The following is a 20,343-nucleotide window of genomic DNA, read 5'->3' on the forward strand; positions in this document are numbered from 1 at the left end:
TTATGGAGGCACAGAGGGGCGCTTGTCACTGAGCGGGTATGGCCTGCAAAGCTGAGGTTGCTTACTTTCTGGCTTTTTATAGAAAAGGTTGTCAACCCATGCTTTAGATTGTCACAGAAAATTAAGTATTCTAATAATCCTTTGGATGCAGTTTTAAAATTTTGAGAGAGTCCAGGATCATTCATAGTTTTATGTCTATAAAGAAATACCCCATAGCTGGGCATTGGTGGCTCACACTTGTAATCCTAGCTACTCAGGAGGCTGAGATCTGAGTGAGGATCAGGGTTCAAAGTCAGCCCAGGCAGGGAAGTCCATGAGATCTTCTCTCTCCAATTAACTACCAAAAAGATGGAAGTGTCACGGTGGCCCCAAGTGGTAGAGCACTAGTCTGAAGTACAAAAGCTCAGACAGCACCTAGACTCTGAATTCAAGACCTAAGACCTGCACAGAAGGAAAGAAAGAAAGACCCTAGGAGAAAAGTTTGAGCCTTTCAGGCCAAGTCAGAATTAACACGGCATATTTGAGTACAGAAAGCTGTCTCCTGAGCATTCAAAAAAGAGAATTGAGACCTTTAAAAAGCCCACTCTTTTATTTTCTCTCCCTCTATCAAAGGGCTTTCTTTAGGATGGCTCATTTTTATATTGCCTCATTGTTTCCTTTTTAGCATGGGTTTTTTTCTGTCTTTTGAAGAAACTGTAAATAGAAACTTTAATGAAGAGATGGCAGTGAGTAATTGGAGAGCAGGATTTATCAGCTGCCAGGCAACTCTCATTCACTCCAGAAAATCTAATGGGCACGTTGATGGAAATGAGCATGTTTCTCTCTGGATAGCACCGACATAGCCATCTGGGTGGCCTGAATGCAAGGAACTCCTGCACATGGCATCTATTAGTTACTCTTCAAAGAAAGAAAAGAAAGAGTGATTTTCTCAGAGAGAAGGAGGCTTGTTGGTATACTGAATGAATCACCTTAACATTTTTAAATTACGGGTTTCATATCCTTCTGCTTGATAAGTTAATGTCCTTGAGGGGTTAATATCCTTCAAGCTTTCTCTTGATAAGAGCATTATAAATAAATGTGCCTAGGAAACTGCACACAGATCCCCAGGTCCTTGAATGTAGTACCAAGAGATTTCGAAGGGCACGCACAGGCTTTGAGCAATCTGCTTTGACAGGTGACTCATGCGCCTTTTTATCAACAGTCTTCATGCTAAAAGTTTCAGGAGGCAGGAGCTGCCTTCTCCCTTGAGTTCAATGTGTTTGGAGATTTACTCTTTTGGGGACATGGGGTGGGGGTGCAGGGGTGTGTGTTGTGGCGGGGGTGGGGTGGGGTGGCGAGGTGCACAGGGAAATGAAAGAAAGCTGCGTTTGGCCACCAGAGGGAGCAGCTGTTATCCACGAAGTTCCAGAAAAATAGAATTAACAGGACATTTTGAGAAAGATAGATGCGGATGGTAGAGTTCAAAAGCGATGTCTTTTATGATTCATATCACAGTTGGCAGGAATGTGGAGTTTTAGATTTAATGATTAGTAAAAGTTCCACTGGTGATGGTGGTGGGGTGGTATAGTTCTAGGTTTGGAATATATATGGCATATTTTGTTGGAGCAGAGGGTTTACGGACTAGAAGAAAGTGTTTAATGCTCACAATAAACTTGTAGTATTTGGTTTTCAGGATGCTGATCCCTCCCAGAGTTGAGATTAATTCTGTTTTTCCCTTTCCAAAGCGAATTTTCTGTACAAGTGGGTTTTGTTTTGTTTTTTATTTTTTGTTTTTGTCAGTCCTGGGGACTGGACTCAGGGTCTGAGCACTATTCCTGAGCTTCTTTGGCTCAAGACTAGCACTCTACCTCTGGAGCCACAGTACCACTGTTTATGTGGTGCTGAGGAATCAAACCCAGGGCTTCGTGCATGCTAGGCAAGCACTCTTATCACTAAGCCACATTCCCTGCTCAGCTGTTTTTTCTTTTTCTTAATTGGAATATTTTGTTTTTACCTAGCTACTCCTCTGCTCCTTATCAAGTGTTTGGATTTGGCTTAAAGTGGAAAACACCTAAAACTCCTGGGATAGTGAAATTCATCCATCATTCTGAAAAAAATCATTGATTCTTCTCAGGAAAGGAAACAGGTTGTAGGTAGCCCAGAAATCATTTCTGTGTTAGGGTCTTCTGGGTTAATAGGATTCGGCCTGCTACTTCTTTCCCCTCTCCCATTTCTGAAGCTGCATTCAGCCTGGCTTTCATTGTCTGGGAAAGTGGTCCCTGGTTTCTCTGTCTCGCCTCTCAACTGCCCACAGGTTGTTCCCTGCTGACTGCTGACAGTGCAGCTTTCTCTCAGCTACCCTTGGACATAGATCTCAACTTCACTTACCTTTCCTCTTTAGCAGGGATTTGCTTTGAGGTGAGATTTTTTTTTTTTTTTGGTAAGCATTTTCTTGAAGTCTTCATTAAATAGCAAACAAGTTAGCAAGCAAGTTAGAATTCTTCCTGCTGCCTGTAGCAGACCAGGTGCCCAGGAGCTCTGAGAGCTGGCAGGAGTGTTAACTGATGCTTACCTTCTTCTGCTTGGGTGCTGATGGCTCACGAAAGGGAAGTGGTGGTCAGATACAAGGGGATAGATGCTCGTCCTTGCTCTTGACAGAGCACAAAAACTACATCTCCTTCTTCTTGTCGTAAGTTCAAGAACGAAAAGGAACTTGAGAATAAAAGATGCCTAAGACTTTCTTTTGGCTCTTCATTGCCATCACAGTTTGGGGGGGGGGGTGTTCATGCATGTGCCAGTGTACTTTGAGAGTGGTATAAAGTTGAAAATATTTTCTTTCTGTCTCTACCCACCCACCCATACCACACCTCGCATCGGGGTTTGGAGTCGAGGCCTTGCTCTTGTTTGTGTGGCTGGTGCTGTACCACTTGAGATGTGTCTCCAGCTCTGATTTTATCTGGTTATTTTGGAGATGGAGTCTTGTGGGCTTTTCTGCCCTGGCTGACATTGAACTATAATTCCCTGGATCTTAGCTTGATGAGTAGCTAGGATTGTAGGCATGAACCTCCAGTGCTTACCACTTTCTTTTTCTTTTTCATTTTTGTTTGGAAACAAGGTTTCTACTGGGTATAGATTGGCTTCAAACTTGCAGTCCTCCTGCCTCAGCTCCCCCCCCCCCTCAAGTTCTGGGATTATAGGTATGTACCACCATTAAACACCCACCTTAAATTTTTCTTCACCCTAATGCATAAAATTGAGCTTTTCAGACAAAGATTGCTTTTATAGATAATAGTAACATTGCTAGATTCATATGAGTTTAATAATAAAGTAAAATTTTCACATACACATATGTACATGTATGTATGTATGTATGAAAGGCCCAGTAGTGTCGTGATCTGTGTAAGTCTTAATGTGACCCTGGCTGAGGAGGGTCTCGAGTAAGCCCAAATGGAGGATGTATTTTCAGTCTCTGAGGTTCAGATGATGGTGAACAATTATGGAGACATTTGGCCTTTCCTCTCATCTAACATCACCTGCTTAAGGATGCACTACCCAGGAAACCCTTTTTTGTGCCCATTATCCTGAGGTCGGCCTGTAATGACGGTATGTGGTTGGATGGGAGGGCATGGAATGAGACTTGTGCTCCATCTCAGGGTCATGCTTTCTTTTCCCAGCTACCTGTGATACACAGGGAGTGCACAGTCACATGAAAATCATTTGTGTGAGATTACCACCCCGTTAGTGCATGCTGGGAGAGCACCTGCTACAGAGAGATGAATGATTTAACTGATATCCTGTTACTAAAAAAAAAAGGCTCAAACTTTAACTTACTGGCTAAAAAACAACAAAAAATTTCTTACTTTGCTGAGTGAGTGTGGTGGCTCACAAAGTAATCCTAGCACTTGACGGGCAGAGGCAAAAGAATTGTGAGTCTGAGGCCAGTCTGTACTCCACAGCCAGACCTTGTCTTAAAAAACAAAACAAAACAAATAAAAACCCCTGGTCAATTGATCTTTTACTAGTTATTCTTTGGGTGACAGATTTAAGAGATGCTACTGAGTTTTATGAATGCCAAAAGTGGTTTTGACTAGATTTCTTTATTTTATTTAAAATTTCTTTTCCATCCCTTCGAATCCAGTCATCTTGGATGAATAAATGTTCATTTATTCATCCTCATACTTGGCCTTGATTTTAATATTGAAGAATGTATTTATCCTTTGGTCCAAACATTTTCAAAGCCATTGCCCATTTCTTCTGGTTAAATCACTTCCTGAGAAAAAAAATCTTGATTCAAATACTCTGTTTGGATTTTAGAAATTCATTTTGGGAAATAAAAATGGTTTTGTCTCATGTGAAAGGGTTTGTTGCAAGGAACAAGATCATTCTTCTCTCAGAATTTTTCTTGCAAGTTATGTTGCCCTGAGCCAGTGTTCTGTAGCTCTTCCAAATCTGAGGGTGACTTGAATTACAGAAGCAATGTGGAGTTTATCCTTCAATTTGGGGCCCAGAAAAATTAATGGTGAGAAACTGACAATGATGAGTTCCACTTTCTCCGGATGCGTTCCACTGAGATTTCCAATTACCCTCTAGCGCCGTCTGAAAGGTTAATTTCAAAACTCGCACCATATCTAATTGTGTTAGGAGCTCATGACTTGCGAAGGACAAATCTATAGAAATGATTACCCTTGGAGGAGGAGAAGCACACGTAAGCAGTTTATCTGTGTTTAAAGCGCAGCCCTCAGGCCTGTGTTGTGACTAAGTTCTAGGCATAGCGTGTGTGTGTGTGGGCATTTGCTCAGAGGATCTTCCTCTCTGCACATGCGCTCCCAGTGGACTTACTGAAGACCCAGATTCTACACTGAAGCAGTGAAAGGATTTAGTATTCATCCTTCTTGTCCCCTGATACCCCTTCCCCTTTGCCACCATGGTGCCTCTTTCCGGATCTTTGACCCATTCCCCCCCTCCCCACCACATGCTCTTTTCCTGTGGCTGCTTAGCTAGCTGCTCATCCTCACCGCCCATTTGCTCTGAGTTGCAGAGTTCATCTGCATCCTTTGCCTGCCCTGTAGGAGTACCAGGCTCAGGTGGAAGAGATGAGGCTGATGATGAATCAGTTGGAAGAGGACCTGGTCTCCGCCAGAAGACGGAGTGATCTCTATGAATCTGAGCTCAGAGAATCTCGGCTCGCTGCTGAAGAATTCAAGCGGAAGGCGACTGAATGTCAGCATAAACTGTTAAAGGTAGTTGGCCATTCCCTGCAAGAAAGGGGGGGCTACTTGAACCCAAGCACAGATCATCTTCCCAAGACACCAGGGCCCCCCTCGCTTCATAAATAAAGGTAGGGATTCATAGGAAGCTCCTAGTCTTTGTGTATAGCAGGAAGATATCATTATTTACTGCTTATTGTTATTGTTTTGGTCACAAAGACAGAGAAAGTAGAAATGTCTGTAAGACTTCAAGAGTGTTGACGTTTTGTAAATATTATCTTTTGTCATTTACAGGCAAAGGATCAAGGGAAACCTGAAGTAGGAGAATATTCCAAACTGGAGAAGGCATGTTTCCTATTAATTGGTTTTGCTTTTGGAGCTAGATCAGGAGTGGGAGGCATGGTACTGGGGTTTGAACTCAGGGCTTTACACTTGGTAGGCAGACATTCCACCATTTGAGCTATGCCCCAGCCTTTTTGTTATAGTTATTTTTTCTGGCAAGTTCTTACTTTTGCTCAAGGTTAGTCTCAGATCAGTCAGCCTACCTCTGCCTCCCTTGTAATGAGTATTTCACTAGCTTTTTAAGAAATAGGTTCTTGATGACATTGTTTTTTTCTTGGCCTTGGTTGCTCTTTATTTCTGCTCTCAAGTAGCTGAGATTGTATGAATGAGCTACTGCCCCTGGTTCTAGCATAAACTTTTTTTTTGTGATACAGAGATTTGAACTCAGGACCTCACACTCTTGTGAGGCTGTGTTCTACCACTTCTTGGTCTTACTTTATGCCCAGGCTGGCTTGAGCATATAATTTTCCTGTTTTCTCTCCTATTTCTCATAGCTGGGATTATGACAGGCATGCACCACTGTGCCAAGCCATTGTGCTTCCTCCATATCTGGAATGGCAAGCACCACTACACTTTTTTTGCTCAGGTTAGCCTTCAACTCTGATCTGATGATTTTTGTCTTCTAGGTAGCTGTATATCAAAGGGTAACCCATCTGTATATCATAGGGTAACTATCAGTGGGAGTCATTAGGTGGTTGTTGTTACTATTATTATTATTATTATTATTTGCTGGGGACTGAATCCAGCTCAACTACCAGCCCCTCCAGGCTTTTTTTTTTCTTCCAGAACTGGGGTTTGGACTTAGGGTCTTGGCTGGCACACTACTACTTGAACCATACCTCCAGCCCTGCTTTTTTGCTAGTTATTTTGTGAAACGGAACCTAGTAAACTTTTCTGCTGAAGATGGCCTCAGGTCTCATTCCTCCTGTGTAGCTCGGCTTACAGGCCCAAGCCACAGGCACCTGGCTTTCAGTTGTACTCTGGTCATCAACCTTTCCATGTGATAGTTCTAAAAGAGAGAAAAGATTTCTTTCTCGGTTGTACCCCCTCATAGCATGTAGACCCAGAGGTTATATCTCCTCACAGTTGCATGTAGTTCCAGATGTGAAATAAAACAGGGAAATTCTAAAGTCATCTCATGGTACGGGAGGCTTCACTTGAACATGTCCATTTCTGTACACAGTGCTTCTTGATCACAGTCACTGCCTCTGTCCTTCACCTGCCTCTTCCCTTCTCTTTCTCCTCTTCTTCCTCCCCTTCCCCCTTCCCAAGCCTGTCTCATCAAGTTTCCTCCTTCCATTTTCACATGTTCCCATGGAGTGTTTTGACTGTGTTCGCCCTCCCTTCACCCTTTGTACTCCCTGAAATTTTTTACTGTGTTATCAGGCATTTCTGTGTTATTGACATTTCTGTGTTGCTCTGGTTCTAGAGAAAAAAAAATAGTTGACACGGAGCTTTGCCCTGAGATGTCAGAGCTTCTGACAGGCCAGCTGTTCTTCCTTGCTATTGGTTGTTTAGAAAACAGCCCTCCCCCCGCCCCCAAAAAAGGAAAACAAACCCCAAGGACCCCCACAGGAACTTGAAAGAAGTAGGACTACAGTATATGCAGTGAGATGTGAGAGATGTGATGCTGATTGGCCTTTTGCCTTATTTCCTGGCATGTCAAAAATAGGTCAATGCAGAGCAGCAGCTCAAAATCCAGGAGCTCCAGGAAAAGCTGGAGAAGGTAAGACTGAGGTGATTTAGACCCCCCCCAACCTATTTCCACAGCCCTTTCTTTGCCTCTTTCCTGGAGTGTTGAAGATGAGAGAAACAGAATTAGTCACCCCAGTGCTGAGGAAAATGGAGGGGGAGGGAGCGATTACCTGAAAATATCAAAGTTCTGAATATATATATATATATATATATATATATATATATATATATATATTCAGATTTCCTTTTGAGACATATCAACAGTGCCTATTTTTAAAACCCAAGCTGTGTGAGACACTCAAGTAAAAAGTTCTAATTCTGCTATGATAGAACCCAAGAGACTGCTCCTTGTGCCTCAAGGGGCCTGGTTCCCCACATGGCATGTTCGTAGGAGAAGCCTGGGTTCTTCCTCACCCCGACTGCTTCCCTCAGAAGCCTCAGTGCCCGGAGAATGGTTGGGGGGTTCCCTGGAATCATGACGTAGCAGCAGATGGGCTGGGTTTGATGTCTAATTTCTTGCAAATTTTGTGCTAATGGTCCTGCTTCTATTTTTATTTTAAGAACTGTTTCCTGACTTTTCTTCCCTAGCTTTGTTAAGATATAATTGACAAATAATAAGAAATGGAGGTTTTTTTCTTTCAGGGTCTACTTTTGAAGATTTTAATTAAAGTGAATACATGTGAGGTTGGTAGCCTCATAACGTCTGATGTTTCAATGCTATCAGCTGTAGTGCAGTTAAGACCCAAATAAAAATTAATAACTATGAAGTCCAGCAGTTAAGCTGGGTCGTTTTTTTTGTAATTTTGGATTTGTGAATGATCATCGATTATGACTATTATGCTCGTATGCAAAGCTTTTACTTAAAAATAATTGTAATTGTAGCCTTTTGTTTTCTTCTGGTGAAAGTTTTAAAATTCTCTATAGGAAAGTTAGCAAGTAAAATCATTCAAATAAGAAGAAAATAAGGGGTCAGAGGTAACAACATTAATTCTTAGTTAGACCAACCATCTTGAACTTTTTGTCTGATTCGCTATATTGTATAGCATTGGAGCTACCAATGATTTTCTTTTTGTAGCACAGCAAAGAGAAATGCTTTAAGCAATGATAGATGCATGCCAGATTCAGTGGTATTAAAAAAGTGCCCCTTTGAATAGACAAAATTCACAATAAAAAGAATGCTTATATGTGGTTTTTTTTTTTTTTTTTTGCTTATGTGTTTTAAAAAATGGATGCAGTCTACATTGAGTGTGACCTACCTTGTCCAGACTGTTGTTACTGTCTTGTTCCTCTTGTCCCCCTGTAAGGCTGTAAAAGCCAGCACCGAGGCCACTGAGCTGCTGCAGAATATCCGCCAGGCCAAGGAGCGGGCTGAGAGGGAGCTAGAGAAGTTGCAGAACCGAGAAGATTCTTCAGAAGGCATAAAAAAGAAGCTTGTAGAAGCAGAGGTGAGCAGGGGGTCTCCAACCTGCCATGAACTCACCCCAAGTGACCTTGAGATTGACCTTGATTGTGCCAAGGGAAAGGAATGGGAAATCATCACTTGCTCATGTCTGACCAAACTTCTTCCCTTCTGAAGCTCCCTTTGAAACTCGACAGGCTTGGAAACTTTTTCTCCCACCCCCCAGAGGAAAGAAAGATCTGTCTCAGCCGCTCCAAGCCCAATGACGTCTCCACAGAAGCTCTGCTGTCTGTTTCCCTCTGGCCTCCTCACTAATCTGGGAGAATTTGTATTTTTAGGCTCACTATAACTGCATCTTCAAGTCTCTCTTCTTCTTCTCTCTGTTTTGTCTTGCTGTCCCTCCCACCACATGAATAATGTTTAATTTTCAAGGCTTTACCTTTTACCCACATGACAGTGACTCTCAGATCCATATTTTGGGGCCTCTTCTCTCCTTCAGATTCTTTGTTGTTGTTGTTATTGAAACCATTTATATAGTTACACTGAACATAACATAAGTGCTTTTTTTCATTGTACAACTTATGCAGAGTAGATGACTATAGAGTAAAAAAACATGACACTTCTTTAGGGGTTTCTGCCAATCCCCAGCCTTGGGTGTTTGTTCAGAGGTGCAGACGTGATATCGTTTCTACCATTCGAGTGCTGAGTCTTTCATTTTTTCTCTAACACAATTGGGGCGTGACTCTACCCACACATGGCCCTTTAAGGCTATCCTCACCCCCTTCTCCTGGCCCTATTTCCCCTACTCCTCTATAATCCCAAGTGCCTCAGATTTTGGGTGACCTTGTGTCTTCTCTCTCTTCTATTGCCTCACATTGGTCAGGGCCACCAGCGTTCTTCTGGTCACCCTGGGCTTGAGACTTTGGCATCATCCCCTTGATCTTGGGCCCTGTCATTCAGTGAGTCACTCAGTCCTATAAATAAATGCTGCTTCCCCCGCTCATCCCCTGTCCCACCCCCTCCTTGCTACTTCTGTAGCCTTCTTCAGTATACAGGCCCTTTTCAGTTGAGCAAATGTAGCAGTTTCTTGGTCTTTGCTTCTTCTCAGCTAACTCTCACAGTGTAAGACTCCTGGATCCCCCCCAGGCATCCCTACCCCATCCCAAAGCTTCCAGGGGGTTCTGTATATCTTAAGGGCACCTTTGAGCCTGGCACATGAAACTCTAACCGTCTGACCCGCAAGCTCTGTCATTGCTGCCTTTCGCCTGCTCCTCCCTAACCCACCCAGCGGCAAGCCTAGGCTTTACCTGGGGCTTGCGCTGGCTCTTGACCACACCCATGTTTCTGCAAATGGGCTTTGCTTTGTACAGGGTGCTGTTGTTCTTCCTCCTCTCTAGTCCTCCCTACTCCAAACTCCTTCACTCCTGCACCCTTCTTCTTCTTCAATGCCCCCACTTCAGTGTCACCTCGCCACTGGCTGAAAGTCCTCCTTTCTGCCTCTCAGAGCATCCCACACCTGTTTTCTTTGTGCCCTCACCCCTCCAGCCCTTTAACCTATGTTGTCTTTCTTTGTATTTATCTTATCTTTTGCAAAGGTGGGAATGACGACATCTTCCTCTCTATTTTCCATGATGCCCAGTGTGGTACTTTGCAGATAGTAGGTGCTTGGTAAATATTTGAATGAATGAATGCACTCTTGGAATCGACGCAGCTGAGCCCTTGAATTATAGAGCCTTCTTTTCTTCACTGTTGCTTCAGGTGGCCGAGAACTTTTCTTCCCGATTTGAGCGCATGCTTCTGGAGGGCTCTTTCCCTCCTGAGCGCCAGGTGGTATGCGCCATTAAAACTCTCTGATTGATTCATGACCTACAGGAACGCCGCCATTCTCTGGAGAACAAGGTAAAGAGACTAGAGACCATGGAGCGTAGAGAAAACAGACTGAAGGATGACATCCAGACAAAATCCCAACAGATCCAGCAGATGGCTGATAAAATTCTGGTGAGCAGGAACAGAACTTGCAAAGTCCAAAGATAAACAGGTTAGAGATTGCCAAGGGAAGGGGTGAGAAGTGAACAGTCCCAAGGGAGTTACCGCCAAGTTGGTGAGTTTAAGAGAGCTGGTTTTGGTTGAGCGCCATGTTGTAGAATAGCATGAATGACCAAATATTGGCTGTTTAAGCACTGGTAACAGATCCAATCATAATTTTTTATTGTTTTGCTCTCTTTGCTTACTGCCTGGCATTTTTTTTTTAGTAGAACGTGCATCTTTTCATTTTCGACACATTTTTGTAGGAGCATATACATCTTTCAGCGGAGCTCTGTATGGCTGGGTAACTTCAAGATACCAATTTACAACCCTGTCAAGGTTTAGAATTTTTAGACCCAAACCCTAGATTCCTGCTTTTAGAGAAAAAAGGAATTACTCAGACAGAATTGTTTTTCTCAGAATAGTATTTGTCATAGGTCCTTGTTCACCCACTCATTCTCTGCTACAGTTGGTTATTATTATAATTAAAACAACAAAAAAAAGTTTTCCTTTTTTTTTTTTTTTAAGTTTGTAATCATCCAGACCTTCTTAGGCTCTGATGACCAAAGTAATCAAGGAAAGGTTCGGATGGTTGCAGTTGTAGATATGTTGCAAGTATTCTGCCTACTAGGAAGGAAGAAGGGTTTCTTTGGATGTCTGTCCCAAAGCCAGAATTTTGCTGTCATGGTTGAGAGACTCAGTGATGATCGAAGTCTACGCATGACCTCCTTTTTGTCCCATCCCTGGGAAAGTTTTGAGTTATTCCTCCCCATTATATCAGAAGGGGAGGTGACGAACAGCCTGCTTCATCTCTTTCTCCACGTCACTTCTTAGCAGCAAGGTTCCAGCAAGAACCTCAAGAATGAACTCATGAACGGCCAACTTATGCTTATTCAAGTTATTAAACCAGCCCAGCTTAACCTGAATTGTTCAACCCTTGATGCATTTCTCTGTGTAGACTAGTAAGAATATGAATGTTCTCGAACACATGGGTGAAAGAGGTTAAGTTGCTGCGCTTTGATACTTGGTCTTTATATATATATATATGTGTATGTGTCTGCACACAAAACCAAGTGTGTGACTGTTAGTCTACCCTCTCCGTTCTCTTGTTCTATCATCAAAGTTTCTCTTGGCTGTCGTCAAGGATGGGAATTTTATCAGTAAAATTAGGTACCACTATTGCTATCTATCCCTTGCTTGGAACAAAGTCGTTAACTCTCTTGTGGTTGCAAAGTGTTCCTCTGTTTTAATGGTGATGTGTTCATTCATTCATTCAACAAATATTTAATGAGCTTCTACTATGTGCCAGGCACTGTTCCAGGAGCTGGAAGTGTAGCAGTGAATGGTGGTATTTGCATAACACAACTGCAGGGTTGATCCAACACATATAGAAAAAGAGATGTTTAAAAAAAATGACAACAACAACAAAAAATGCCAAACCACTAAACAGTCAGACTTTAGACTATCTGCTTTTCCAAATGTTCATTTGTAATTAAAATGTGGGAAGCCAGACTTCTGCATTCTCGGATTTTCTGTGTTCTAAACTCCCATTCATAGATAGACCAGAAATTTTGGTCTCAAAAATTGTCAATTTCAGGTATCTCAGCTATCTGGACCTATTTTTAGATTCTGATTTCCATTTTAATTCCATCTTATGAAGACTGAAACTAAGGAAAGATGATATCAGGTGATTTTTTTTTTTAACCCAAAAGAAAATTAAGTGGTTTCTTTGCTTGAATGTATCTTACTACCCACCCAAGTGCCTTTGTGGGTTGTGACTTTATTTAACTGAAGGTGCCTTTTGCTCAAGAACCCTTTGCTTAGGATTCAGAGAGTGGTCCTTAATACTGTTATATAATGATGATTCTGGGAAACAGTTCCCCACATGATGTTTCCCTGAAAGTATTTGCTATTCTCCTAAGAACTTTGCAAACAGATAATTGGGGGTTCTTGTTATACCCAAGTCTTTGGCTTTATTCAAAGCAGTAAGTGCAGGCAATCCTTTAGTGAGCATACATAAAGCCCTGAAAAATGTTTTTATTAATAAGAATCCTGTTTACTCTCAACTTTCCCAGATCACGTCTGTTAGATTGCAGTCGATTTTGTGCTTCTGGTTTTAAGACCAAACATAGATTGCAGTAGATTTTGTGTACCTGGTCTTAACACCAACCATTTTAGTCCCGCCTACCCACCCAACAAGCAAAGCCTGTGTCTGCAGACTAGAATTTCAAAAGCTTAATCACTAACATTTTATGTGCATGTGATTCTTAATGTCCCTTAAAGATTTTTTTTGCCTCCATTCTATGGACATACCCTATATAATTTCCTCATTCTTCAAAATTCCCGTAATTACTTCCACTTCAAAGAAAAATTTCATAATAGTGTGAAAAGATGAAAACTTTGGAGTAATGACTTTTGATATCGGTAATTAACTAATGGGTCCAGACTCATAAGAATTAATTTAGACGCAGCGATCTGTGCGTTTAGAGCATGCTCCTGTGAATGGAATGTGCCTTTTAAAAGATCAGTTTATAATACACTGGCAAATGAATTGGCATAATTTCCAAATGAATTCCAATTTTGTTTAAAAAGCACAAAACTTAACAATGAAAGAACTAAAGAGAACCTTAAATTTGAGCTACTAATATTGCTCCAGATTCTCTTCCCATTTCTAATATGTATGCATGAATTTCCCATCCTTTTTACTGGATGATTTTGTGTTCCTGTTGGCTTGCATTAGTTCATAGAAGCATCATATCACACACGCCTCTTGCAGTATCCACATTCCATGCATAGAAATGAGTGAAAACCTCAAAGTGCTTGAATCTTAACATTAGTTTTCCCTTTTAGCTAGGGGTTCTTGAGCAACAATTTTGTGAATGAGGAAAATGCAAGATACTGTTTATCATCGTAATTACTTTTCTCATTTAAGGCTGTCATAACAGTGAAACAGGCCTGAGGCTCAAGACAGTGATCAGGGGCTTTGTTGCTTGTACTAAACTTTGAAGTGTTGCCTTGTTCCCTTCGTTTCTCTGTGCCAAGTTGAGCAGCTACTTTTTGTCTGACCTCTGATGTACTTCTGATCCTAGCCTCATAGCCCTCCACTGTGTGTGTGTGTGTGTGTGTGTGTGTGTGTGTGTGTGTGTGTGTGTGTATGTGTTTCCAAGTATATATTTAGATATATACTTGGACTTGGGAAACCCAGGGCCAACCTTGGTGGGGTTTCCTTCCCGTAAGCCTTAGCTAGTAATGGAGGAGCAGCTGTTTGTTACCTGTGGTGCCTGTTTCCTTTGAGTGTCTAACAAACATTCCAGGGCTCTTCTCTTGGCATGCTTGACTGTCTGTTCTTTTGTGTCCAGGAATTGGAGGAGAAACATCGAGAGGCTCAGGTCTCTGCCCAGCACCTGGAAGTACACCTGAAACAGAAAGAACAGCACTACGAGGAGAAAATCAAGGTAATGACACTTCTGATCTTCCCTGGCATTCCTCCTGTAGTACATGTGGCTTTCCTCTCTTCTCAGGCACGTTTGGCCACTTCTTGCCACACTAAAGAACTGTTTACTGTAAATGCTGTCTTTATTCCCTGATGAGAGGCTTTGGAATTAAAAAAATTTTTATTAAGTATTTCAATTCCATCTTTTTTCCCCTAGTATTTGGCTGTCAGTCATGAAAATGTACATATAGCCATTTACATTTACACATGCTTTTCTTTTCCTCCTTGTATCTTAGACCTCATGATCTTTTCCTTTGTTTTATTTTTTTTCCATTGTTGTAAAGTGTATCCATTAAAGTTGGATGTGATACTTGTGCTTGTAATCATAGTACTAGGGAGGTTGAGATAGGATAATCTCAACTTCAAGGCCAGCCTGTTGTGTGTCACTTTTTAGACCAAACTGGGCAGCTGGGGGAGAGGTTATCTTAAAAAACAAAACAAAAAAAACCAAGATTATCCCTAAAAACTTTCTTCACTAAACATCTGGTGACAGACTCTCCTGCTGTGTTAGTCTGAAAATGTGGCTGTGTACCTCATTCCTGAAGTGTTTTGACAAGGAATAGCATCTCTGTTGGCTATTATCTTCCTGTAGCCCTCCCTGAAGATCAGCTATGGGTTTATGCTGGGCTTCGCTCTACCCCTCCCCATCCACGTGGGGAGGGGTCCTGGGCTTATCTGTCTCTTCCGTGTGGGATCCATACTCGCTCTCTCACGTCCCCTCCCTCCGGTAGGGATTAGACGTGGAAGCGGGGTCCCAGGTTAGCCTTGGTTAGCGTGTGGTTGCGAGACCCCATGCTCGCCAGCCCAAGGAAAGACACAAGTGCGCGGTGGTCTTGGAGACCACCTCTAGGACGTCTGATTTATTCAAATGAGGAGCCACAGATATACCCCCAAAGGCGGGCATAGGAGAGGGACTACAGGTTGGCCACGAGGGATGTCCATCAAGTGATGTCAGGGGACTTCCTTTGTGGGCGGAGGCCCAGCCCCCCAAGGACTGGGTTTTGGGGTCCCTGGCCATCAGACACGTGCTCACCCCAGGGGCAGGGGGCTTCTCTTCCTGTTAAAGGCGTAAGAGGAGGGGACAGGCTAAAGCCAGCTGTGGCCTCTTAAAGGCACAGCTGTCCCCAACAGGTTTATCCTGTAGTATTGAGGTTAAGAAGTCAACTGTTGCTAGTCTTCCCTGCTTGCATTGAAGTGGATCTTTTTTCTTTAAAATTTTACTTTGAATTTAATTCTTCTGAAGTTTTGCTGAGGTACCTAGAATAGATTTTATTTTATCTTTGAACCGTATAGAGATTGTGAAGATTGGAGTCTTTTTTTTTTATTGATTGTAGGAAATTAATGGTCATTCTATCTCAAGTGGTCTCCTTCCTTTTTTGTTTTTCCATTTGAGAACTTGACTAGGCCTCTGTTAGATCAACTCTAATTTACTTGTCCTTTTTTTATATTTCCATTTTTCTGTCTCCTTGAATTCCAGTCTGAGTAAATTCAACTGACTTGTTTTCCTGTTTGCTAACTCTCCTAGCTGTGTCTAACTTTCCTACTGAGTTTTTAATTTAAGTAATAACTATATATATACATACATACATATATATACATATATATGTTTTTATGGTAAACATGCTGTTTGGTACATTCTCAAATATACTTGTTTAATTAATTCAATAATTTTAAAATTTTATGCATTCATTTTCAAGTTGGTCTTTCATTTCCTAAAAAGCAGCACTAAGCATAGTTGTTTGATTATTGGTATTTTTGATCAGTATTCTGTTGTTTTTCTTGGTTTTCTTTTTTCCACAAGGCTGTTTCCTTTTGTGTGCCTAGATGTGTGTGTGTGTGTGTGTGTGTGCGCATGTGTGTGTGTTTGAGAGTGCATATGTGTGTGAAACTGGGCAAGAGTATATATTGTATATATATATTTTTTATATGTACATGTGCATGTAAATAGAGAATGAAAGAGAAGAATAATTTTTTTTTGTAGTGGTGCTTGAGTTTGAACTCAGTGCCTTACACTTACTAGGCAGGCAGGCACTCTATACTTAAACCATGTTCCAGCCTGTCTTTGGAAAATGATTAATGAGACATTTTTTGAGGTCTTGGATGAAAATGTGTACCTGTCTTGTGGGGCGGGGGGTAATCCTGAGCTTCTTTTTCTATTTTGATTTAGCAAATGCCTCTGGTTACCAAAAGCTTTGGGCAGGTATCAGTGGCTTACTCCTTTAATCCTCGCTTTCCAGGAAGCTGAGATCCGGGGATCTCAGTTTGATGTCAGCCCAGACATAAAAGTTAGCTTGACTCCCAAGATAGTTCCAAAATAACTAGTTTAAAAAAGGCCAGATTGATTTTGAATCTTAACTCTATTTTCTGCATAGGGGAGCAGGAAATGGTGTTGGGTTTTTTTTTTTTTTTTTTTGGCCCTTTTCATTTTTCTCTATTTTTTTTTCTGGTCCTGGGACTTGAACTCAGGGCCTGGGTGCAGTCTCTGACCTTCTTTTGCTCAAGGCTAGTGCTCCACTTCCAGCTTTTTTTGATAGTTTATTGGAGAGAAGAGTCTCATGGACTTTTCTGCTCAGGCTAGCTTTGAATGACAGTCCTCAGATCTCAGTCTCCTAAGTAGCTAGTAATGTGACCCACTGGCACCTGGTCATTTCTCTTTTCTTTTAACCTTGTTTTACTAAGCTAAGTCCTTGCTAAAACTTAAAAAAAGAAAAAAAAAAAAGCAAGGCCGGAAATGTGGCTCAAATGGTAGAATGCCATCTGAACAAATGTGAAGCCCAAAGTTCAAACTGGACCTGGAAAAAGTAAACAAAACCCCTCTCCAAAAAAATAAAATTAAATTAAAAGGAAAGAAAACCCACCAGAAAACTGGCCTTGTATTATTCTTTCTTATCTTTTCCTGCCTCTTAACTCTCTTGCTCACTTTTAAGTGCTGTGAGGAAATGTTTCTGTATTTTCTCAAGAATATTTTAAATTGTTTTCAGTGGGAGGGCTGGCCTGACTCATCTAGCCCACTGTTTTCTCTGAAGTGGATGTCTGATGATCACTTTCTTTAAAAAAAAAAATCACATCACGTTTTCATAATGATTCTCTCCAAGCTTTGTTCCTACGTTTTTGAGAAGCAGGCATGGTCATTACATTTAAAATATGATCTCGCCCCCTTTCAGGTATTGTTAGGTTTTTTGTTTGTTTGTTTGTTTTTTGGTGATCTTGTCATAGATTTGGTTGGTATCTTGGATACACTCACCTAGTGTTCTTCCTCCCTCATTTCCCCCATCTGTGTTCTTTGACTCTTGGTATGAGTTTCAGTTACTTCTCATTAAAATAAATATAGGAAAATAGCTCAGAAGTGTTCTCATAGGACACTGCCCCTGGCCTTAGTGGCTTTTCAACTTTGTATACCAATTTTTGTTTAAAGAATTCTTACTGGTTTCCAGACTCTTTGGAACAAACTGATTTTCAGAAAATGATGAGACTTACATAGTAGTCTACTAGTACCTTTGAGTGATGACAGTAATCCTTTGAAGAACCCACTGGGTAATTTGAGTGATTATACCCACATTCCTATTGGAAGCCATGTTCTGCTGGGCACTGGTGGCTCATGTCTACAATCCTAACTACTCAGGTGGCTGAGATCTGAGGATCGCGGTTCAAAGCCTGGCTAGGTTCCAAGAGATATGAGACTATTCTTTCCAGTTAACCAGCAAGTGGTTTACGTGGTAGAGGACCAGCTGTGTGCTGCTATGTGCAACCTGGAACAACATGATGAGATACCGCAACTGAAGAAGTGAGAACAGAGAAGAGAGTAAAAAAAGGCAGGGACCAGTGGGTCAAGGCTCACTGGCTCTTGCAGACGGAATTCCTATAAGCAAACCTGTTTATTTAGTTTAGTACAGGGAAGGTTACCATAAGTCTGTGCAATCTATTCTGTCATTACAATCATTGACATGAAACAGAATTTGTGTATATACTGAATAACTGGCTCCCTTATTGTGTTAGGGTGAAGACTGCAACTCAGACACAACTTAGACATCTACTTTATCTGTTTCAACCTTTTCAGAATCCATTTCTCAGCCTTCTGAGTACTGAGGAGGTGGCCTTCCCACCTGTTAACCCTTTCCTGGTCTTATAGCTTGGTTTCAGTGTTCCCTACACTGTGAGCTAAAAAGCTGAGTGAGAGGCCCTAAATTTAAGCCCCAGGATTGGCACACACATGCATGCACACACACATAGACAAGTAGAGCCATATTCTATCTTAAGGCGAGTTAGGTGTCTTCAATGGGTTCCTTCATTTCTAAACACCTCTTTTCCTCCCCCCTCCCCCACCCAAACATATTCTTATTCATCCTTCCGCTACCTGTCAATGATGAGCAATGCCAATCCTGGTCTTATTTGTATCTCTCACTGCCACAGTTAAGGTCTTATTTGGAACAACAGTGTCTTGAAAATGTCTTCCAGGACTTCAGAACCCCACAAAAGGGGAGCACATCTGGTCTAGCTATTCTGTAGTCTCTGCTGCCTTTTAGACAGAAAGAACTTTGTTTATATAGATCTCAGGAGATGTTAGGGAAAGGTCTTTTTTTCTTCTGTCTTCCCTGCTGGAGTCTGTATTAAACCACTTCTTTTTAACCTTTTCTGCTTTTGTATTGCCACTTTAGTAAGGCCATTTGAGTAATAATTAGGCTCCTACCCTAGATTCCACCCTGTTCTTGCTCATAATTTTAGCATCGCTCTCAGACATCTAGGAGAGGCGGCCGCTTACCCGTTGAGCTGCTCCCATCCTCTCATGACCCCATTCTCCACCTTCTGCTCATCTCTACCGACTCCCATTCGATTTTTTTTTCATCAGTCAGTTCTAGTTGAAAGCCTTCTTTGAACTCTGTTCTTTCCTTTATCATATGGACCCTTTCCCTGCTGACCAGTTCCTTTTAGAGATGATGTCCCCAGGGAGCTATGCTGGCTTCTCCACAATAGGCAGATTTCAGTGCTGTCCATGACCCCGATTCTTGCAGCTTCATCCCCAACATCCTGTTGTCCTTCTTGATGTAGTTGGTGTCATTGGCAAAGGCAGAGTGATTCTTTGTGATGGAGAGGCATAGGGTCTTGGTCAAAGGCTTGGGTGAGTTTATCATGTCTTCTTTCTTCTTTTCTGTCTCAATTGGTGTTTTGGCAAGTGGTTGCGTCTGTGTGTGCCTTACAGAACATCAGATCAACCTGGTGGTTGGTGACACCATTACTGTTTTATTTTTTTTTTTTCCTCTTGGGAACAGTAGGTGCTTACAGGGCATTCTCAGCTCTGAGAGCATAGGATTTCTTTTCCCCTGGGAAGGTCTTTCTTTCCAGGGACTTTTTTTTCTCTCTAGCTAGAATAAAGAGTAGAGGGAAAAGGCTCCCCCCTTTCTTTTATGTTGTCTTTTTCATCTATTGACCCATCCCACCTACATTACTGGTAGGTAGCATCCTCATGTCCCTGGCTGTTTCTGTATATCAGCCTCCATTGCACAGACTTCTTCTGGCCTCAGCATCTATCCCTTCATTCACGTGGCATAGGAGCATCCAGCACTGATTTTGTACAAATTAGGAGCAAAGAGTGTCCTGAAAATTACTGGTATATTGTCTAAGAAAAAGTAATCCCGAGGTAATGTTTGTAAGTTAGAGGAACTGTATCTCCTGGTGCTAGATCAGTAGAGAGATCTTTTTTTTTTTTTTTTTTGCCAGTCCTGGGCCTTGGACTCAGGGCCTGAGCACTGTCCCTGGCTTTTTCCTGCTCAAGGCTAGCACTCTGCCACCTGAGCCACAGCGCCCCTTCTGGCCGTTTTCCGTATATGTGGTGCTGGGGAATCGAACCCAGGGCTTCATGTATACAAGGCAAGCGCTCTTGCCACTAGGCCATATTCCCAGCCCCGAGAGATCTTTTTCTCCCTTCTCATTCTGGAGTCTGCTTAATCTTGGCTATATCTTTTCTGGTCTTTGTGGCTGCTGACTTTAAAGTCAGTTACTAGTTCAAGTCCATTTGTCCTTTGATGGTGGTATCTGAATTCTTCTAATTTTTTTATTTTTTTAAATTTTTCTCCAACCTAGATAAGAAACAGACTCCTGAGTTTTTCCATTCTCTTTGCTCTTGGCTTCCAGATGCCTGGGCCTCTCTACTGCTTCCTTCTCTTTCCCTCTTTTCTCATGTTGCTCTTGTTTAGTCCTTGACCCCT

The 20,343-nt window shown here is 41.9% G+C and overlaps 1 protein-coding gene across 8 annotated transcripts in view; it reads left to right on the top strand.

Moving 5' to 3' along the window:
* Cit (citron rho-interacting serine/threonine kinase) overlaps nucleotides 1-20,343 on the top strand; it is a 176,565-nt gene that overhangs the window by 92,234 nt on the left and 63,988 nt on the right. For all 8 annotated transcript variants that reach the window (XM_048342854.1, XM_048342855.1, XM_048342857.1 and 5 more), the window contains 6 exons: nucleotides 5,049-5,219; nucleotides 5,481-5,531; nucleotides 7,201-7,254; nucleotides 8,528-8,668; nucleotides 10,495-10,620; nucleotides 14,007-14,102. In XM_048342854.1, the coding sequence (XP_048198811.1) occupies nucleotides 5,049-5,219; nucleotides 5,481-5,531; nucleotides 7,201-7,254; nucleotides 8,528-8,668; nucleotides 10,495-10,620; nucleotides 14,007-14,102 (639 nt within the window). The remainder of the gene's footprint in view (nucleotides 1-5,048; nucleotides 5,220-5,480; nucleotides 5,532-7,200; nucleotides 7,255-8,527; nucleotides 8,669-10,494; nucleotides 10,621-14,006; nucleotides 14,103-20,343) is intronic.

Source organism: Perognathus longimembris, chromosome 3 (assembly GCF_023159225.1).
Source record: "Perognathus longimembris pacificus isolate PPM17 chromosome 3, ASM2315922v1, whole genome shotgun sequence".
Lineage (NCBI taxonomy): Eukaryota > Metazoa > Chordata > Mammalia > Rodentia > Heteromyidae > Perognathus > Perognathus longimembris.